Source organism: Hypanus sabinus, chromosome 16 (genome assembly GCF_030144855.1).
Source record: "Hypanus sabinus isolate sHypSab1 chromosome 16, sHypSab1.hap1, whole genome shotgun sequence".
Lineage (NCBI taxonomy): Eukaryota > Metazoa > Chordata > Chondrichthyes > Myliobatiformes > Dasyatidae > Hypanus > Hypanus sabinus.
The window spans coordinates 85,287,088-85,304,053 of record NC_082721.1 but is presented as its reverse complement, the minus strand read 5'-3'; the positions used below and the strand labels follow the sequence as shown (position 1 = coordinate 85,304,053).

General features: G+C 43.7%; 1 protein-coding gene across 1 annotated transcript in view; it reads right to left on the bottom strand.

Moving 5' to 3' along the window:
• Positions 1-313: 313 nt before the first annotated feature.
• LOC132406537 (syntaxin-6-like) overlaps positions 314-16,966 on the bottom strand; it is a 28,209-nt gene continuing 11,556 nt past the window's right edge. Inside the window, exons 5-8 of the mRNA XM_059992334.1 lie at positions 16,029-16,145; positions 14,524-14,630; positions 8,981-9,075; positions 314-3,664 (exon numbers count right to left, since the gene is read on the bottom strand). Of these exons, the coding sequence (XP_059848317.1) occupies positions 3,588-3,664; positions 8,981-9,075; positions 14,524-14,630; positions 16,029-16,145 (396 nt within the window). The 3' untranslated portion in view covers positions 314-3,587. The remainder of the gene's footprint in view (positions 3,665-8,980; positions 9,076-14,523; positions 14,631-16,028; positions 16,146-16,966) is intronic.

The window sequence follows — 16,966 nt, the reverse complement described above, 5'->3', positions numbered from 1 at the left end:
GCCTTACATGTATATCAGTGTCATCTCTGTTGTTCATGCAGATCTGCATTTTTAATATCATAACAGTTTTGTACAAAATACTTGTGCATAAATTTTTTTCCAGCTGCTGCTTATAATAACTGATACTTGTAAAGTTTGTGTATCTCATAGCCTGTGACTATTAAAAAGGCAAGTTTTTTCCTTCTTGCTTAGTTACTCACTGTCTAACCTAGAAGCTAACATGGGTGTATTTGCAGAAACAATTTCCATTAATCTAGCACTATCAAAATATTCCAGGGACCATAACTTTAAAAATGAGAGGCCTAGTTTTTAAAGAGGGAAGCATAAAGAGAATTGTGGAGAGCGAGGCTGACAGAACTGCATCAATTTGGAGACCCGAGAGTACAGATGCTGCATCTGAAGCAAGAAGCAATATGCTCTATCCACCTATTTTCATCCCCTTCCTTCACTGGATTGCATCTACTGACTATCCACATATTTCACCTGCCTTCTCCAGGTTGCATCTTCCATTCACGTATCCTCTACTGTCTACCCTACCCCACCCCACCCTACCATTATCACCTGCCTTACGTATTAGATTCCATCTCTGGTATCCTTTTGTGCTCCTGCTTGCCACCCTTCAGCAGCTGTCTCCACCTTCATCCCCCCCCCCCCCTTTCCCCCATTTGGCTCCATCTGTTATGTTTTCCAACTCTACCCCTCACCTTGCCCTCCTTGGCTCAAACTGCATGTCATCTTGTCTCTTCCTTGCCCCTTCTCTCCACTCAGTCATGATCCAAAGATATTGACAATTCCTCCCCACCTCGCAAGCTGTTTAACGTGCTCTGAATTCCTCCAGCAGATTCTTTGTTGCAGCAGAAGTTAGGACCTTGGCAGCTGGAGACACTGTTACAGGAACTGAAGCCATTACATTTAAGAATGAACAATATCAGAATTTTGGGTGTGCAAAAACCTCAGGTCTGTAAGGCTACAGAAGGACAAGACAAGATGGGAGGGAGTGGGAAGATTGAGACATTACAACACAGAACAGTACTGATACACCAAATTTCTAACCCACTCCAAGATCAATCTAATGCTTCCATTCCACATAGCCCTCATTTTTCCTTTATCCATGTGCCTAGGAGTCTCTTAAATGTCCCTAATGTATCTGCCTCTACCAGCAGCCCTGGCAGGGCATTCTACACACTTATCATTGAGTATAAAAAGAATCTTCCTCTGAAATCTCCACAATACTTTCCTTCAATCACCTTAAAATTATATTCTTTAGTATTAGCCGTTTTCACCCTCTGGAAAACCAACACCCACTGCTAAAGCTTTTCTGGCATTGTACAGTATAACAATGGATAAGAACCACAAGTTTATAAAAATGTTTCATCATCTTAAACATCTCTAATCCTCCTCCACTCCAAAAGCCCTGGCTTGTTTAGCATCTCCTTGTAAAGCATGCTCTCATATCCAGGCAGCATCTTGATAAATCTCCTCAGCACCCCAAGACTTCCACATTGTTCATATAGTACAGTGGAGCACTACCTCCTGGGGAAGCAGATGGATGAGGGGTGAACATGACTTTGTGGGGGCTGGGACAGATGGTAGAGCTGTGGATGATAAATTCACTAGCAGTAGGAAGAGAGCTTGAAAGGATTCTGATGGAACGATCTCATTGTGAGGTAACAAAGGCACACGAGATGAGAGTTTCAAAAGGAAGTGGATTGAAATTACAACCATTTGATCAGCAAAGTTAGTTCTGCATATTCCACAAGTAATTCCCCAACTAGAGGCCCTTTGAACTGTAACTGCTAGAAGAATTCTCATTGGGTCAGACCAATTAACTCAATAAAAACTGTTGCGTAGGTTGTTATTACGCATGGTTGTTACATCTGTCCCGAATTATTCCCCAGTGGTTCTTGTTAAAAACAAGTGCTCCCAGGTGAGGGATAGGATCTTGTGGCATTCCCAATCTGGTCAGATAAACCCATATACACACCTGTCTGATCTGAAGAACATCCATTGAAAACCCAACACCCCACTGCTAAAGCCCTTCTGGCATCGTGTAAAGAGCATGGATGAGAAGCACAAGTTTATTTTAAATTACTTTTATTCCCACAGAATAGCTGAAGAATTTTTTGACACATAATTTATTAATCACTTTAATTATACATTGACAAAATGTGAGGGGCATTAAAAAGCTATTGCAAAGGCAAACAAAATATATTCTGAAATAATCCATAGAATAAGATGTACAAAAATAAAAGTACAAACTTGGCCTCTCAACACAATGTAAAAGTGTTACTCATTTGGACTACTTGCCCACGTCCTTGGTGTTTGAAACTGGGAGCTGTGCCCAATCTCCAGCCTGCTTTATGAAGGTGGAACATTATAGAAAAGCATCAGACCTACCCAATGGCTGTGGCTCCTGTTCCTTTAAGAGTACAACAGAATGTGGGGTATACAGAGGCAAACATTTTACACAGACCTTTCTCCTACTAACATAGGGACAGATGTTTACTCTTGACAGAAGAACTGGAGACTGATCTTGACCCAACTTAAAGGTGCGTGCCTGAGATCAGAAAGGAGGACGAATAGATATCTGCTCCACAAGCTGAGATTCTATCTGAAATACTGTTCATGATGCTGGAGGGGGAGAAAAACTGTGCTTAAGAGAGAAGATAGCATCTTGGTTTAACATTTCATCCAAAACACAATATTTCAAAACTCGTGAACAAACAGTTCTCTATATTCCTGCTCCCACATGTTTGCCAATGATTCTCACTGGAAAGAAAACCATCCATCAACAGTAGGAGTTGGCAAGAACCTATGTGTATTTCCAACCTGGGTCAAATAATCTCCAGCATTCTGCCTGATTTTGAGAATTTCAATTGTAAAATCTATTGATTTCTTAGCAATAAACTGGAATGCCAGCATAGATTGTGCATTTAGTTCCCTGGACCGATATTTTACTCACAACCAGGAGAAATCCAAGGCCCGAAGGGGGTCATACGAATGCACTCACAAGTGTACCATACATCAACCATGATCTCCAGCCTGCATGCATGACCTGCACGGTTCCCAACAACTCAGGAATATCACAATCTCTGTTCCCTTAATTCCAATCACTTCTTCAAATAACAGGAGTCTATGGAAACCTGGCCACAGAATTTAAGGCACACTATTTTTAAACATGAAGTTCATTATGTGCAGATTAACCCCCTGGGTTCCCATCATTGCTGGCAAGCCAGGGGTTCTTCTGCTACTGTTGCTGATCTGAATGCATTATGTATTAAAATGATTGAAGATAAAGTTCTGACCAAAACTGCCTTGTATTCACTGTACACATACAAGTAACTAAATAAAAATGCAATTCTTTACATTCCTTTCCCTTGTGTTCACACAGCAAGCTTGGTCATGTACTTTCAGAACACACTGGTGTATTCAAACAGGCTGGTATCATGTCTCGACCAGGATGGGACGCCACGTTGTTCCAACTCTCTAGGGACAGATGCTCCAGTCACCAATTGTCCCTGGCAGCCACCAACCCCCACCCCAACCCATCCCACTGTACAGCACGTTAATTGTCGCCAACTCAGTAGTCACAGAGTGAAGAATAGTACGAGAACTACGACCAGGATGACGAGAAGGACAATGATCACACACCACTGGCGACGTGCTGCCAAACAAAGAGGTGGTTTTGGTTAGTACCAGACCATACACACCAAATGAGTCAACAATTCAAGTGTTACTTGTAGGTTTGAAGCGATAAAACAACAGCAATTTATGTAGTACCCCTCACTACTCATAACCCTCCCATTATCTCTTAACCCAAAATGTTGACAGTCCATTTCCTTCCACAGACGCTGCCTGACCCACTGAGTTCCTCCAGCAGTTTGTAGTTTTTGTTCCAGATTCCAGCATTTGCAGTCTCATTCGTGTCTCTGAAAATCTCTGTTCCACTTCCAGGATCTTGTTCAGTCCCGAAGGTAATTTTTTTCCCCCACATACAGTATATCAAAATTATCTTTATTCATATTAAAAATACTTACAGAAATAACCCATGCAATGCCTTCCATTCTTACATTCATGGTCAATGTATTGTGTAATGTTCTATTGCATTCCTTAAAACTAATAAGACCGTTGCCATTCATGGGGTGGTACACTACTACAATAATCAAGGGCTTTCCTCACCCAACCTGGCCCAATCCTCACCTCCCCAGTAGTGGCAGAACCCTATACTATGGTCCTCCCCCACTGAACCCTTGCAGTGGCTGCACCAAGCTTCAGTGCATCCTGAACATGTACTCCTGCAGCCTGGAATTCCTCCAAGTACATTCCTGAATGTGATTGCTCTACCACAGGTGCCCATCTCTGCAGCTCCTGAGCTAGTAAATTCTGAAGTTCTATCCTGAAACCTTCAATTCTTCCCCCTTCTACGAAAAAAAACATTTAAAATTCAAAAGTGATTTCTTGTCAATTTTTATTTTGAGAATGAACAGGATTTGATAAGTGATCTGTGTAATGAACAGGATTTGATAAGCGATCTTGTGTAATGAACAGGATTTGATAAGCGATCTGTGTAATGAACAGGATTTGATAAGCGATCTTGTGTAATGAACAGGATTTGATAAGCGATCTGTGCAATGAACAGGATTTGATAAGCGATCTTGAGGTAAAGGAGCCATTAGGAGGTAGTGACCATAATATGATAAGTTTTTATCTGCAATTTGAGAAGGATAAGGGCAGATTGGAGGTGTCAGTGTTGCAGTTGAACAAAGGAGACTATGGTGCCATGAGGGAGGAGCTGGCCAAAGTTGACTGGACAGATATCCTAGCAGAAAAGACAGTGGAACAGCAATGGCAGGTATTCTTGGGAATAATGCACAAGGTGCAAAATCAGTTCATACCCCGGAGAAGGAGGGATTCAAAGGGAGGAAAGGGGCCACAGTGGTTGACAAAGGAAGTCAGAGATTGCATAGCATTAAAAAAAAGGAAGTATGACAGAGCTAAGGTAAGTGGGAGGACAGATGATTGAGAAATTTTTAAGAAACAACAGAACTTAACTAAAAAGGCAATATGGGGAGAAAAAATGAGGTACGAATGCAAGCTAGCCAGGACTATAAAGGAGGATAGCAAAAGCTTTTTTTTTTTTTAGGTATGTGAAGAGAAAGAAGATAGTTAAGAACAATGTTGGGCCCTTGAAGAATGAATTGGGTGAAATTGTTATGGGAAACAGAGAAATGGCAGAAGAATTTAATAAGTACTTTAGATCTGTCTTCACTAGGGAAGACACAAGCAATCTCCCAGATGTATGGATGGGCCAAGGACATAGGGTAACAGAGGAAATGAAACAGATTGACATTAGGAAGGAAACGGTGATGAGTAGACTGATGGGACTGAAGGCTGACAAATCCCCAAGTCCAGATGGTCTGCACCCTAGGGTACTAAAGGAGGTAGCTCTGGAAATTGTGGATGCATTGGTAATCATTTTCCAATGTTCCTTAGATTCAGGATCAGTTCCTGAGGATCGGAGAATAGCTAATGTTATCTCACTTTTTAAGAAAGGAGGGAGGGAGAAAACAGAGAACTATCGTCCTGTCAGCCTAACATCAGTAGTGGGTAAGATGCTAGAGTCCATTATTAAAGATGAAATAGTAGCATATCTAGATAGCAGTGATAGGATTGGGCCGAGCCAGCATGGATTTACCAAGGGCAAATCATGCTTGACTAATCTATTGGAGTTTTTTGAGGATGTAACCAGGAAGTTAGACAAGGGAGATCCAGTGGATGTAGTGTACCTAGATTTTCAGAAGGCATTTGATAAGGTCCCACATAGGAGATTGGTGGGTAAAATCAGAGCTCATGGCATTAGGGAGAAGATATTGACATGGATAGAAAACTGGTTGGCAGATAGAAAGCAAAGGGTAATGGTGAATGGGTGTTTCTTGGAATGACAGGTGGTGACTAGTGGGGTGCCACAGGGCTCGGTATTGGGACCTCAGCTGTTTACGATTTACATCAACAATTTAGATGAAGGCATTGAGAATAACATCAGCAAGTTTGCTGATGATACTAAGCTGGGTGGCAGTGTGACATGTGATGAGGATGTTAGGAGAATTCAGGGTGACTTGGATAGGCTGAGTGAGTGGGCAGATACTTGGCAGATGACATTTAATGTGAATAAGTGTGAGGTTATCCACTTTGGGAGTAAGAACAGGAAGGCAGATTATTATCTGAATGGTGTAGAGTTAGGTAACAGAGAAATACAAAGAGATCTAGGAGTCCTTGTTCATAAGTCACTGAAGGTGAATGAGCAAGTGCAGCAGGCAGTGAAGAAGGCTAATGGAATGTTGGCCTTTATTACAAAGAGAATTGAGTACAAGAGCAAGGAAATCCTTTTGCATTTGTACAGAGCCCTGGTGAGACCACACCTGGAGTACTGTGTACAGTTTTGGTCTCCAGGGTTAAGGAAGGACATCCTGGCTGTAGAGGAAGTGCAGCGTAGATTAACAAGGTTAATTCCTGGGATGTCCGGACTGTCTTACGCAGAGAGGTTAGAGAGACTGGGCTTGTACATGCTGGAATTAAGGAGATTGAGAGGGGATCTGATTGCAACATATAAGACTATTAAGGGATTGGACAAGATGGAGGCCGGAAATATGTTCCAGATGCTGGGAGAGTCCAGTACCAGAGGGCATGGTTTGAGAATAAGGGGTAGGTCATTTAGGACAGAGTTAAGGAAAAACAACTTCTCCCAGAGAGTTGTGGGGGTCTGGAATGCACTGCCTCGGAAGGTAGTGGAGGCCATTTCTCTGGATGCTTTCAAGAAGGAGCTAGATAGGTATCTTATGGATAGGGGAATCAAGGGATATGGGGACAAGGCAGGAACCGGGTATTGACAGTAGATGATCAGCCATGATCTCAGAATGGCGGTGCAGGCTCGAAGGGCCGAATGGTTTAATTCTGCCCCTATTGTCTATTGAGAATGCTCCTTTGAAGAGCGTCGCTATGGAGCACCTCCCAACGTCCTTCAAAGGAGCATGTGAACATGCAGATTAGAAGCAGGAAGAGTCTGCTCCATGATTCAAAGTGGATCTTGGCTGATCTGAGAAAGAAAAAGAGATACAGCAGGGTTACAGGCACATGCCGCCCAATGACACCCATGTGACCATTTAACCTACTAACCCGTAGTCTTTGGAATGTGGGAGGAAACCCACACAATAACAGGAAGAAAGTACAAACTCCTTACAGACAGCAGCGGAATTGAACCCAGGTCACTAGTACTGTAATAGTGTCACACAACCGTGCCACCCATTCTCTGCCATGTCAGAATCAGAATCATGTTGTTATAACCCAAACTTCACGTTCCCATACACCTGTGATAACCTCTCACCCTCTTGCTTACCAAGATGCTATCCTGCTCTCTCTGTAAAACTATTCAAAGACTCTGCATCCACTATTCCTTGAGGAACAGAGTCCTCAAAATGTACAATCCCCAGAAAAAAATTGTGACTCATCTCCATCTTATATGAGCAATCCCTTGGTTTCGATCCTCCCACAAGAATCACTCACTGGGTGTGACATTTCAAATTGCCTCTCACCCTTCTAAATTGATCTGTGCAAGCCCAGGCTGTCCAATATTTTCCTCCTAAGTCATACCCATTCCAGTTAACAGTCTGACAAAACTTGTTAACCTACACCAGGTATCAATCTCTGCTTCCAATCCTTAACTAAGGCAAGCACTGTACACCATTCTCCAGATTGGCTCTGACCAATGGACAGCAAATTCTACATCAATAGAAATTGTTATTGATGTTATTTTAACCATAGAGGGTTGTATCAAGGCAAATTTAACTCTGAGCCACACAGATGTTCTGCGATGTCACTAAGAGAAATGCTGGAATATGAAGCAAGAAACTGGAACTCAGCAGACTGAGCATATTGTCAGAACGGTAACACACTGAGGAGTGTGGTAGAACAGAGGATTCTGGCAATACAGGTCCATAATTCCTTTTGGCCTTCATAATTCAAAATATTGAGTACAGAAGTTGGGATGCTATGTTGTTGGTGAGGTCTACTTTGGAGTATTGTGTACAGTTCTGGTCACCTTTCCACAGGAAAGATATCAATAGGATTGAGGTGCAGAGAAACTTAACAAGGATGATGCCAGGACTTGAGGAACTGAGTTATAGGGAAATGCTGAATAGGATAGGACTTAATTCCCTGGAGTGTAGGAAGAGGGGAGATTTGAGAGAGATTTACAAAATAATGAGAGGTAAAGATAGGGAAAATGCAAGCAGGCTTTTTTCCACTGAGGTTGGATAACTCTAAAACTAGAGGCCATAGGTTAAGGGTGAAAGAGGAAAATTTAAAGGGAACATGAGTGGGAACTTCTTCACTCAGAGGGTGGTGAGAGTGTGGAACGAGCTGCCTGGAAGTGATGAATGCTGATTCAATTTCAGCAGTTAAGAGAAACTTGGATATGTTCATGGATTGGAGGAGCATGGAGTGCGATGCTTCAGGAGCAAGTCAATGGGATTCAGCAGAATAATATTTCGGCATGGACTAGAAGGGCCAAAGGGCCTGTTCCTGTGCTGTAGTGTTCTATGAATCTATTTCAACCCAAATCCTCAATAATTCCTTTGCCACCTCCAACAAATGCTGCCTGACCCGCAGAGTCCTTCCAGTAGATGGTTTGTTGCTGCCTGATGCTGGAACATCTTACTGAACGGAGACGGGAGAGGTTTAGAGAAGGAATGCCATGATGTAGGACCTTGGAACTGAAACAACAGCCATAGACAGCGGAGCCACAATAACTGAGGCTGGAATTAAATATTCAAAGCCTATCCGATGAGAAAATAGGATGGTGAAACATCAGACATTGAGCTCGTATCAGAACAGGAATGATGGGCCAAATGTACTCTTCCAGTTCAGCAAGGAGATGGGAGCACAGTGTGCGGTGAGTGTGTGTGTGGGGGGGGGAGGAGCTTACCACTAGTCATGTGGGAAACCTTGGCTAATTTCTTCATCGTGCTATCCAAACGCGAGTGAGTGCTGTCCATCTCATGAGAGAATTCGTCTAACATCCTGCAAAGGGGAGAAAAGGCACAGGTTAGATGTTTTCCAGAGAACAACACACCAAATCATGTTGCCTGCTTATACAACGGCTTCAAACGTGATCTGCACCCAATCCTGCCCAGAATAACTCAGAGCACGAGATGTTCCCTGAGCTAACTGTTCATCTGGGGGTTGCAGGGAATGAAGGAAAAATTCTCAGCTTTACTGCCTTACAGGAGGAGATTTGACCCATAAGCCCATTCTGTTTTGTAACAGCATCAGGTAATTATACTCCCTGGCACTTCCACGTGGCCCTGTTTTATTTACCTTCTCAAAGCATTATTCCCATGTCTTTTTGTAGTTACTATTTAACCTACTGAATCTACGGTGCCAGCTCACAACTGTTACAAAGCAAACATTCAGTGAGCCGATCTCCAAACAAATTCCCCGCCTCCACCCTGTGTGGTCATTGACAGATTGTAGGATTGGCCCAACTTCATCGGCAGGCAATGTCAGACGAGACTAACTCAGTCACAGCTTCCCCCCCCCCACCCCCCACCCACCTAACACACGCATACACACAGTTCTTTCAATTCCTCCTCCCCCAGCGTGGCACGGAGCCAAAATGAGTTATTTGCCAGGTTTCAAAGGGTCCATCTGCAAAAGACGCAAGCCCTGACAGTCACCCTTTCCACCATTCAGAGCTCTAAATGTTAACCACAGTTTTTCCTGGAAGGAATCTCTGCTACTTTCAAGTTTGTGCAATATTCTCCTGCTCACAACATATTCTCTACATTAAAGAAACCAAAGGCAGGTGGGTTGACTCATTGCTTCAGTGTGGAAGACATCCCAAATCTCTGCTAACTGTTAAACCCCCACTCTGTCTCTCTGCCAAACACTCATACACTTTTCCAGGCCATCGATCAACCTAATTTCCTGGAGATCTTCCCACCATAAAACATTGTCCGTTTGTTATGTGGGCGATCATGGACTTTCCATGACCATGGTTGTTCTTGACAGATTTTTCTAAAGAAGTGGTTTGCCATTGCCTTCTTCTCAGCAGTATCTTTACAAGATGGGTAACCCCAGCCATTATCAATACTCTTCAGAGATAGTCTGCCTTGTGTCATTGGATAACCAGAACTTGTGATATACACCAACTGCTCATACAACCATCCACCACCTGCTCCCGTGACTTCACGCGACCCTGATCAGGGTGGAGGTGGGGGAAGAGACTAAGCAGATGCTACAAGGATGACTTGCAGGCTAGCAAAAGGAAGGAGCACCTCACACTTCCTTTGCTAGGGACATTTCTCCACTCTGGCCAAATGGCTTAATTCTGCTGCTATGTCTTGAGTGGCAATCATATCTGCTCCACCATTCCATCATGGCTAATTTATTATCCCTGAACCCTCTTCTCCTGCCTTTTCCCTGTAACCTTTGATACGCTGACTAATCAAGGACTTGTCAACCTCTGTTTTAAATATGTCCAATGACCATAAGACTATAAAACATAGGTGTAGAATTAAGCTACATGGCCCATTGAGTCTGCTCTGCCATTCCATCATGGTTGATGGTTGATTTATTATCCCTTTCAAAATAAAGGTACATTGAACCTGCAAGTTAACCTTTAGGGAACCTTGCACAAGGACTCTCAAATCCCTTTGCATCTCTGACTTTTGAATTTCCTCCCCATTTAGATAATCGTCTGAGCCTTTATTCTTTCCACCAAAGTGCACGACCATACACTTCCTTACACTATATTCCACCTACCATGTCTTTACCCATTCTCCCAATCTAAGTCCTTCAGCAGACTTACCTGCTTCCATAACACTGCCTGTCCTTCCACGCATCTTTGTAATCTCTGAAAACTTGGCCACAAAGCCATCGATTCCATCATCCAAATCGTTGATATACTGTATAATGTGAAAAGAAGTGGTACCAACACCAACCTCTGTAGAACACTACTAGTCACTGAGAGCCAACCAAAATAGTACCCTTTTATTCTGATTGTTTGCCTCCTGCCGATCAGCCAGTCTTCTGTCCATCTAGTTTCTTTCCCGTGATACCATGGGTTTTTATCTTATTAAGCAGCATCATGTGCGGCATCTTGTCAAAGGCCTTCTGAAAATCAAGGTAAACACATCCGCTGACTCGACTTTGTTTACCCTGCCTGTTATTTCCTAAATTTGTCAGGCAAGATTTCCCCTTGAGGAAAACATGCTGACCTTGGCCTACTTTATCATGGATCTCCAAGTACTCTGAAACTACATCTTTAATAATAGATTCCAACATGTCTCCAACCACTAAAGTCAGGCTAACTGGTCTACAATTTCCTTTCTTCTGCTTCCCTCCCTTTTTAAAGAGTGGAGTGGGAGTGACATTTGCAACTTTCCAGTCCTCAGGAACCAATCCAGAATCTAGTGATACTGGAAAGATCATTATTAATCCTCCACAATCTCTTCAGCCGTCTCTCTCAGAACCATGGTGTGTAGTCCATCTGGTCCAGGTGACCTATCTACCTTCCGATTTTTAAGCTTCCCAAGCACCTTCTCCTCAGTAATAGTACTATTCTTGCCCCCTGACACTCTCACATCTCTGGCATACTGCTAGTATCTTCCACAGTGAAGAATGATGCAAGATACTCAATTCAGTTTGTCGGCCATTTCTTTGTCCTCCATTACTACCTCTCCAGCATCATTTTCCAGTGTTCCAATATCCACTCTCGCCTCTCTTTTACTTTTTATATATCTGAAAAATCTTCTGGTATCGTCTTTGATATTCTTGATTGGCTTACATTGATACTCCAACTTGTCTCTAGTTGTGGTTTTTTTAGTTGCCTTCTGTTGGTCTTTTTTAATTTTCCAATCCTCCAACTTCCCACTAATTGTCGCTATATTATATGCCTTTTCTTATTTTTATGCTTTGACTTTCTTTGTCAGCCACAGTTGCCTCTTCCTCCCTTAAGAATACATTCATTTTTGGGATGTATCTATCCTACATCTTCTGATATGCACCCCAAACTCCACTACTGCTTTTCTACTGTCATCCCTGCTAGTGTTCCCTTCCAATCAACTTTGGCGCCTCCTCTCTCATGCCTCTGCAATTCCCCTTATCCCACTGTAATACTGAAACATCTAACTTTATCTTCTCCCTCTCAAACTACAGGGTGAATTCTATCATATTATGATCACTTCCTCCTAAGGGTCCCCTTGCCTTAAGATCTCTAATCAATTCTGGTTCATTGCATAACACCAAATCTAGAATTGCTTTTCTCCTCGTGCACTCAACCATAAGCTTTTCTAGGAATTCTACAAATTCTCTCTTGGGAAACATGATTTTCCCAATCTACCTGCATATTGAAATCCCCATGACTATCGTTACTTTGTCCTTATTACACGCCTTTTCTATTTCCCATTGAAAGTTATATCTCATATCCTGGATCCTGGCTACTGTACAGGAGCCTGTGTACAACTTCCATCAGGGTCTTCTTACCCTCACATTTTCTTAACTACACACAGATTTTACATCTTCTGATCCTATGTCACGTCTGTCTAAGGACTTTATTTCATCTTTAACTAATCGAGCCACCCCACCCCCTCTGCCTATCCTTTCAATACCCAGTGATTTACCCTCCACAGATTCACCATCCTCTGGATATAAAAAAAATTCTCTTCATCTCAGTTCTAAAGAAACATCCTATTCTGAGGCTGTGCCCTCTGGTCCTAAATGCCCCCACTATAGGAAAAACCCTCTCGATATGCATTCTATCAAAGCCTTTCAATATTCAATAGGATTCAATGAAACTCACCCAACCCCCACTCCTGCATTCTGTTAAACTCCAGTGAATACAAGACCTGAGCCCCCAAACACACCTCATACGCTAACCCTTTCAATCTCAGGATCTCTGGACCCTCTCCATTGGCAGCAGAAAGGGCAAAAGATTGCTCAGATTACTCCCAGTGTGATCTGACCAATGCCTTATGAATCCTCAGCATCACATACTTGCTCTTATATTCTTATAAATATGTGGTTTCTATTAGATTTATTCATATTGTCACCTCCAGCCTCCTAGTCCCCTCAACCACAGAAACCTGTCCACACTTTCTCTCCCCCAACCACAATCCAGAGGCAGGACTCAGCTAGTGCACTCCTTGTTCAGCTAGTTCATTCCCCAAAGAACCTGGCTCTATTCCTTCTCCAGTCCAGTCCCTTCCCATCTACATTCAGAACACCCATGATGAGAATTTCCATTTCTTGGCCATAGACATCCAATCCTCTCGATTAGTAGAATGTTTATTTATTTATTTATTTATTTATTGAGAATTCTCTACAACAGTTGGGTGTATAAAGGGAGGACAGGAGTATGAAAACAGGGCCTTGGTGGAGGACTTTGCCAAATGGTGCAAGCTGAATCATCTGCAGCTCAACATCAGTACGACAAAGGAGATGGTGATGGACTTTAGGAAGACTAAGCCTACACTGCTCTCTGTTACTATCGATGGTGAGGATGTGGATGTGGTGAGGACCTACCAGTACCTGGGAGTGCACCTGGATGACAGACTTGAGTGGAGCACCAACACAGAGGCTGTGTACAAGAAGGTTCCAGAGTCACCCCTACTTCCTGAGGAGACTGAGCTCCTTTGGAGTACGCAGTCCTCTCCTTATATATTCTATCAGTCTGTCGTCACCTGTACAATTTTCTATGCAGTGGTGTGCTGGAGCAATGGCATCAACATGGGTGAAGCCAACAGGTTCAATAAACTGATTAGAAAGGCTGGCTCTGTTAAAGGAATCAAACTGGACACACTGGGAGGCTGCGGTAGGACAAAGGACCCTACGGAAAATTTTGGCAATTCTGTACAATGTTTCTCACCCTCTGTAGGCCACCTTGGCTGAACAGAGAAGCACTTTTAGTGAAAGACTAAGACAAATGCGCTGCTTCAAAGAGCGCTACATGAGGTCATTCTTACCCATGACCATTAGGCTCTATAATGAGTCAACCTATAGCTGGGGAAGTGATGACCCCCTCCTGTCGGATTGTTTGAGGTAACTTATATTTTATTCTTTCTTCCTTCTCTTCTAATACTTGTGTATCTGTGCAATTGTAACACCACTGTGACACTGTAATTTCCTCTGGGATCAATGAAGCACCCATCTACAGTGCAGAGAAGGCCTTTTCGGCCCTTTCAGCCACACCGCCCAGCAATCCCCCAATTTATTCCAAACCTAATCATGGGATGATTTACAATGACCAAGTAACCTACCCACTCATGTGTCCTTGGACTATGGGAAGAAACTGGAGCACCCGGAGGAAACACGTGCAGTCATAGGGAAAACGTATAAACTCCTTACAGGCAACGGCAGGATTTGAACTCCAGTTGCCTGTCCTGTAAAGTGTTGTGCTAACCACTACCATGTCGTCAGTTGTATAGAGTAATTTCTCTAGTCGGACTTCAGTAACGTTTATCTACTTACACTGCCTGTTCATCCAGCTCGTCTCCTATCTGGTTGGACATGTTCTTGAGGACCCCAATGCTTCCGGACACCAGCTCGAGCTGTTGGTCTTGCTGATCTGTTATCAGCTGCACAGATATCAACAGTCAAGTTACCTCACAACTCCCCCCTCAGTGCCTTCCAACAGAACGTCAATATTACTGCCCATCTCTAAGCACCAACATCTCTGGTCTTTGGAATAGTTACCCAGATACCAACGTAAAAGGAGAACCACCACAGAAGGTGGCCATTGGGCCCATCAAGTCTGTGTACGCCCACTGAGCATTTCATTCCCGTAACATTCTCCCCACTTTCCTGTTCCCCCCTCCTCCCCTTTCATGTTCTAGCACCCAGCTGCACATTTCAAGTGGCCAATTTCCACGTCACCTACCAATCCCCATGTCTTTGGAGTTCCCAGAGAAAACCATTAGAGTCAGAGGGAAAACGTGCAATCTCCACGCAGACTGTACTGGAGGACGGGACTGAACCCAGGTCACCAACACCGTTCAACTCAGTGCACCACAGTTCCACATCTCAAGAAAGGGAATTGGCAAAGCTCAGCTGCTCTGGTCTGTACGTAACTACAGAACACAGCATTGGGACTCAGAACTGAATTCAGCTGAAGGAAGCTGAGGATGGCCAATCATTTACGGCTTTGCCAGTGTCACCCACCTCTCACGAGCGAATAGTAAATAATCATTCTCAAGCTGCGGGCTTCGTGGACAATGCCAGCACTTAGTACCTTTCCTACTTGGCCTTGAGAAGGTGGGAGTGAGCCGCCTCCTGAAACTACCACGGTCTGTGTGGCAACGATGCTTCCATGGTGCTAGGGAGGAGTTCCCATTGAAGAGGAATGCCAACATCTTTCTCAGTCAGGACAGTGCGCAGTTTGGAGGAAAATCTGTGGGTGGTTGGAGAACCCTAGCTTCCAATGCCTGTGTATGCCTTGCTGGTAGAAGTCACAGGTCAAACTAACCTGGGTGACAAAGGTCCACATAGTAGCAAAGGGTATCAGTGAGGGGAGTGAAGGATCACATATTGTGAGTGATGAACAAGCTAAAGGGGTCAGTTCACCATCGAGTATACAGAGTATTTACTGTGAAACACTGCGTATCAACTGATCCATTGAAAGGACACCTTGGAGCTCAGTCACTCCAACTGAAAACAGGTCTGTTGGGACTGTAGGTAGACAGGACTCTCAGTAGCACTTCCCAAATCCTGGGAAATCAACCAGCCAGTTTGTTGTCTCCCTCTCACCCCTCCCTCCCTGCACCCCACCCCCCCACCATCTCATCTCTCTCATTACAATAGTCTACACCTGTTGGCGAAGCCTTTGCTTTGATGTTGGTGCTAAATTTGATAGCTGTTCCTCTGAAACACCTCAGGGCATTGTTAAAGATGCCAAATAGAGATCCTCTACACGCTCTTTCACACCTCCGTCTTTCCACCACTCTACTGACATACAAACAACTTGGATGTGTACGTACCCTCTGCTGTGCCCGCTGCTCCTCGATGTACTGGGAGTTTGCGACCTCCAGCTCCTGGTCCAGACGCTGGTATTGATCTGTGGGTTTCCTCAGAGGGTCCATACCTCCAAAGAGATACTACAACAACATCCAACAGTACATGAGCCTTTGTTCCCCTCCCCTCACTGTGCTGCCTCGCAGATGGTTGGCAGGTGTTAAACACAATGATTGTCACAACAGCAACATCACAGACTTCGAAAGATCAGACAGCCCCACGATGGGGACAAGAGATTTCCTTCATGGCCTCTCAACTCAAAGTAACATACAGATCACTGTTTGAAGTGCTTTCTGCTGTGGTCCATTGGGCCCATCGACACCGCCCCAGCTCTTTAAAAAAATTCTCAAATCAGTCTCACTCCAATGCTCTTTCCCCACAATCCCGCAATCTTCCCAAGGACATGAAATAAAGGCAATATTAGCACTCATTTTGAGGAAGACTAGAATATTAACACAAGGACGTAATGCTAAGACTTTATAAGGCATTGATCAGACCATATTTGGAGTGTTGTGAGCAGTTCTGGGGCCCCGAAAAGATGTGCTGGCATTGGAGGGGTTCCAGAGGAAGTTCACTAAAATTATCTTGGGAATGAAAGGGTTACCATCTGTGGAGCGCATGATGGCTCTGGGCCAGTACTTGCTGGAGTTTTTTTAAAAAAATGAGGGGGATCTCATTGAAGCCTATCAATTATTGAAGGGCACAGATAACCAGAGGGTTGTGAGTCTGTGGAATTCATTGCCACAGACGGCTGTGGAGGCCAAATCATTGGGTATGTATAAAGCAGAGGTTAATAGATTCTGGATTAATAAGGGCATCAAAGCTTATGGGAAGAAAGAGGGATGATAGGGATAATAAATCAGCCGTGATGGAATGAGGGAGCAGACTCAATGGGCTGAATGGC